Below are 4,598 nucleotides of genomic sequence, written 5' to 3'. Positions count from 1 at the left end.
CTGTGAAAAGAGCATTACACCTCCACAGTTTAGTATGGAAAGCATTAAAATGCTGTCATTCTAATAAAAGTACCACAGTATATGTCTATAAATGTTTCCCCTGAGGATTTGATAATAGCTATAAGTTGTTGTTGGAAGCAAATTTATCTGAGAAGCTCTTATAAAATTCAAGGATCTTAGCAAATTCATGTTGTGTAGTTGCTGGAGATGTTACAAAAAGCAGTTAGATCAGAAAGCAATTGTCTTTAAGCTTTCATTTTATCTATATTTTATGCAGTTTTTTGAATCAGATGTATTTAAAGATGTTTCATGAGGACTTGAAGTTCTTTTTTAAGTCTTAAATAATTTGAATGAGTCTGGGAAAAAAACTCACACTACTTCAGTCTAAACAAATACTTTTTCTATCGTGTAGTCTCTGAGACTTTTCAGCTTTCCCCTGACCTGAATAGCTTGGCTACAGGGTAGGGACCTTTCATGGCATTTTTAAATGAAAAGAATTGTGGTTGGATGGTCAAATTGAAGGTATGCTAAGACAACTGATTGTTCTAACTGATCATTAAATTGGCATACGTTCTGTGCATTCTTGGCACAGTTTAATAACCAGAAGGTTTGAGAGCTCTCTCTTTGTTTCTGATATTATGGGCATTTGCCCAGTACTGCATATAGATGTGCCTAATATTTATTCCCATGGAGATCACTTTGGTGAATCTAAGATGTATGTAGGTTTTTTAGTTTTCGTTTACGTATATATATAAATACTTCCAAGAAATTTTGGTTGATGCAGAAATGAGGCTTACAGAAATATTTAATTGCTGAAATGTTAGTGACTGTGAAAGCTGTAAAAAAATCAGATGCAATTAGTGTTACAAATATATAGTCTGACTGATCTGTGGAGAGGTTTTTTTTCCTCCTTAGGAATCTCAAAATTAAGACAATAAAAATTGCTGCTGATCTATATTCTGATATTAGATAATGGGCAGAAAATTCCAAGTGTAACTGATATCCTTTCTCAAAGGCAGGCACATACAAAAAAGTCCAGGTATCATGCTTTGGGGAATAACAACCTTACAGAGCTGTGGAGGTGTATTTTGCCATGCTTTCTGTGGCAGGAGGTCTGGCAGAGATGAAGCATTTTGGTTCATTGCACTATTGCACTCAGAAGATTTCACAAGAGTCTTCCCATACAATAGTTTGTTAAATCTAACTTGCCTGGTTATGAATGAACTACCTGGAAAGAATGATGAGAACATCCTTGTAACAGTCTCAAACGATGTATTTCCCCTTCCTAAAACAAACTAGAGGCTTTTTCTTCTGACTCAGATGTTTCATACAATGAAATTAATCAAAGTAGTATTTGCAACACACAGAACAGGCTAGGGCTGAACTTTTACAGACTGACTTGTCCTATTGTTGCAAAATTCACCACTCCAAAAAGCAGAAGGGTCTTCTAAAAATTGTTCTGGGCAAGCCCACATAATTTTTTCTTTACCTCATTACTAAAATGAAGTGAAGATTTAGGAATTCTTTTGTATACTAATTAAACAAGTGCTAACTTGCCTGTGGTTATCATAGCAATTTGCCCAGTTACCCAGAGTCAACAGAACTGAGACATTGAAAGACTGAACTCTTGTTCTGCATAGCCAATGATAACCTTAATGAACCTCAGATATGCTTGGGTTTTGACTACAAGAAACTGCTGCTAATATGGAGTCATCATTTTGAAAGTAGAAGATGTAAGTGATCAAAATGTTTTACATCCTTTTTACTTTATTTCTCTTTAAAAATTTCATATAATAATTGATGTAGCATACCTTATTTTTTGTTAAATTCATACCACCCCAAATCACAATTCCAGAAACACCCAGTGCAGCAGATTCTCCAATGGTATTTACCAGGTCTTCCTGAAGGAAAATATGCTAAGAATCATATAAATGTAAGTAACTTATAACATAAGGGCAAATGAAAAAATGCATATAGTAAATGACCTATCCGCAATAACTACTTTGAAGACAGCAAGCAATGATACACAATGCAAATGTCCTACTCTCAATTGCATAATTTTATCCTGGAATTGGATTGCACAGGTGATACCAGAAAATGTTGCCAACAATATCCGATTTATATATGTCATCTGTTGAAAACAAGGCTGTAAAATTGAGCCGGTGCTTAGGCATATGACATACACTCCTCCAGCCATGTTACAGCTTATTTTGCTGCATTGCCTCCTGGCTGCTCAGAGTTGGTAGCAACTGGTTTCAGTAATGCTATGGGATAGAAATACTGGAAACCACAGCTTTTTTTTTTTTTTTAACTTAATTTCTATTACCACAAACTGCTAAAACAGAAAAGATGCAAGAGAAAGAGCTTTCAACAGTAGGAACCTCCCTTTTCCAGAGAATATCTCTGGTCTTTTATAGAAACTGATTTGGGAAATTTTTTTCTCTTCATTTATCCTTTCGGGTCAGCTCTTAGACCAGTCATAGAAAATGTCAAGGCATATATGGGATGGGAGAGGACTATAATGACAAAACAATAAAAAAGAAAGTTACTGTAGGGCACAACACACACACACACACACACAAATCTAATGTAAAGATTATAGGATTTCAATTATTAATTGGGATCCCAGCAGGGCCCCTGAAGCACCCCTGGCTCCCTGAAAGTGTCCACAGAACTGGGGGCAACACTTGCTAATGCTCTGTCCAGAATGTGGGAGGACACCAGGTAGAATGCCATCACCAGGACTCTAACTTCCCCTTCCTCATGGGCTGGAACAACAACTAGAGATTTCCCAGAATGGGGGCCTCTCTGATGGGGTGGGTGTCTATAAAAATGTGATGGGAAATATAGCCAGAACTGCAATAAGATGATTGGATTTTAATCAGAGCCTAAACTTAACTAACCCATGACGTTGAAATACCATTTTTGTACTTCAGTACAACCAAGAACAGATTTTTTTCACTAGCTTTAAACTTGTTTTAAGGAAAGAAAGACTCCATTGTTTCATATTTTTTTCTTGTAACCTAAAAAGCAGGCAGTAGGTGAGCCCAGTATTACTAATTCTCTTTGCAAAGCTTTACTCATATTTCTTTTCTCTAACCAGGTGTGCTAAGTATGTTTTCTAGTTTTGCAATATTTTGTTACATGTGAGGACAACTCAGAGAATAAAACACTATTTGATAACTATAATGAGAACAGTTTGAAAATAGACCTCATAGTGTTTCGTTTGGTCAAATTTTTTTGATGGATTAATTTAATTTTTTAGACAAAATTGCACACTTCTTTCTGATGCAAGTTAGTATACTTGCTAAATTAGTGTCACCTGGTGATTTTTTGCCATATAAATTTGAATTCTTTAAGGTCTAGCTTCACTCACCTCAGAGAGATATTCCTCAGAGACATCTGTGAATACTGGACGTGTATATACAAAAACTGGAAGGGGATGTCTAGAGTTAGAGACATAGGAATTTCTAATGGCTTCCTGAACTCTGTTGCGAACAAAGAGTTGAGCATTTCTGGAAGATTTTAAGGCTGTCTCTAGATAGATAGATGGATAAAGTGCTGTGCTTTTCTCCCACAACCATTTAAGCTCATTATTTCTTTCTATTTCAATATCTAAACAGGCTCCTGTATAATTGTGGGGGTTTTTTTTGTAATCATAGTTATAACAGTCTGGAAAAAGGTAATATCCCCACAGACGATTTGGTTTCATTTCTATGCCCAGCTTCAAAGTTTCCAACATAAAGGATTTTGCTGCAAATTCAAATTCAATTTTAGCTTTAGTTCTGGCTTCGGCTTCGGATAGACTGAGGTCTCTCTGCTGAACTAACTCAATGGATTCCTGTCTATAAATATCTTTTGATCCCCAGTTCCTTATCCACAGCGGTCTCCAGTTTTCCCAGTCAATGACAGCCAATCCAAGCTGTTCATCTGAAGGAATGTAGAACTGGATGTCCTCTTTGGCTTTTTTTAAATGATTCTCCAGCAGTGAGAGTTGAGGGAGTCCTCCATGGAATGCCTCTCCTGTGACTTCATTTTTGTGAGGGTAGTATCCAAGCCTGTCTGGATAGAAGAGAGTGACGTTTTGCCCAATGGATGTCTTTAGTGTACTTCCAATTAGAGAAAATAATTTCATGTCCAGCTGCACTCCAGTCTTTTTAGTACAAAGTTCTGTAGGAGCATTCCAGATAGAAAGGAAAGGTGAATTAGAAACAAGTGGACGAGCTCTTGTTTTCAGAGATGAGCAGCAAGAAACTAGAAGAGTGGCAAACACCACACCAGATGCTACAGGGTATGTACAGGTAACACAGATGCCAAAACTTTGTCTCACAATTTCCATTGTAGCATGTGCAGTGACATTAGGTGCTTCTGATCAGACAAAAATTAAATGCTCTCTGGGTGTTCAGAAGGTTGGCAGTCTGTCAAAAACTTTAGTGTAAAATATACTTCTTCAGATTAATACCTATTAAGCAATATTCCTTGGTCGTGAAATAGGGGTGTCCTTTTTACAAGGCTGTCTGTCATTTCAGGCTGCAGGAAACTTTCCAACAACTTCTCAGACCTAATGCAGAAAAATAAGCAAATGTGAAGTAAGAAAT

At 36.7% G+C, this 4,598-nt stretch overlaps 1 protein-coding gene across 1 annotated transcript in view; it reads right to left on the bottom strand.

Annotated features, from left to right (window-relative positions):
- Nucleotides 1-4,598, bottom strand: part of SPAM1 (sperm adhesion molecule 1) — a 35,937-nt gene that overhangs the window by 3,770 nt on the left and 27,569 nt on the right. The window contains exons 4-5 of the mRNA XM_005481938.4: nt 3,377-4,561; nt 1,812-1,901 (exon numbers count right to left, since the gene is read on the bottom strand). Of these exons, the coding sequence (XP_005481995.2) occupies nt 1,812-1,901; nt 3,377-4,339 (1,053 nt within the window). The 5' untranslated portion in view covers nt 4,340-4,561. The remainder of the gene's footprint in view (nt 1-1,811; nt 1,902-3,376; nt 4,562-4,598) is intronic.

This window comes from Zonotrichia albicollis, chromosome 4 (genome assembly GCF_047830755.1).
Source record: "Zonotrichia albicollis isolate bZonAlb1 chromosome 4, bZonAlb1.hap1, whole genome shotgun sequence".
Lineage (NCBI taxonomy): Eukaryota > Metazoa > Chordata > Aves > Passeriformes > Passerellidae > Zonotrichia > Zonotrichia albicollis.
This window is presented reverse-complemented; position numbering and strand designations above follow the sequence as displayed.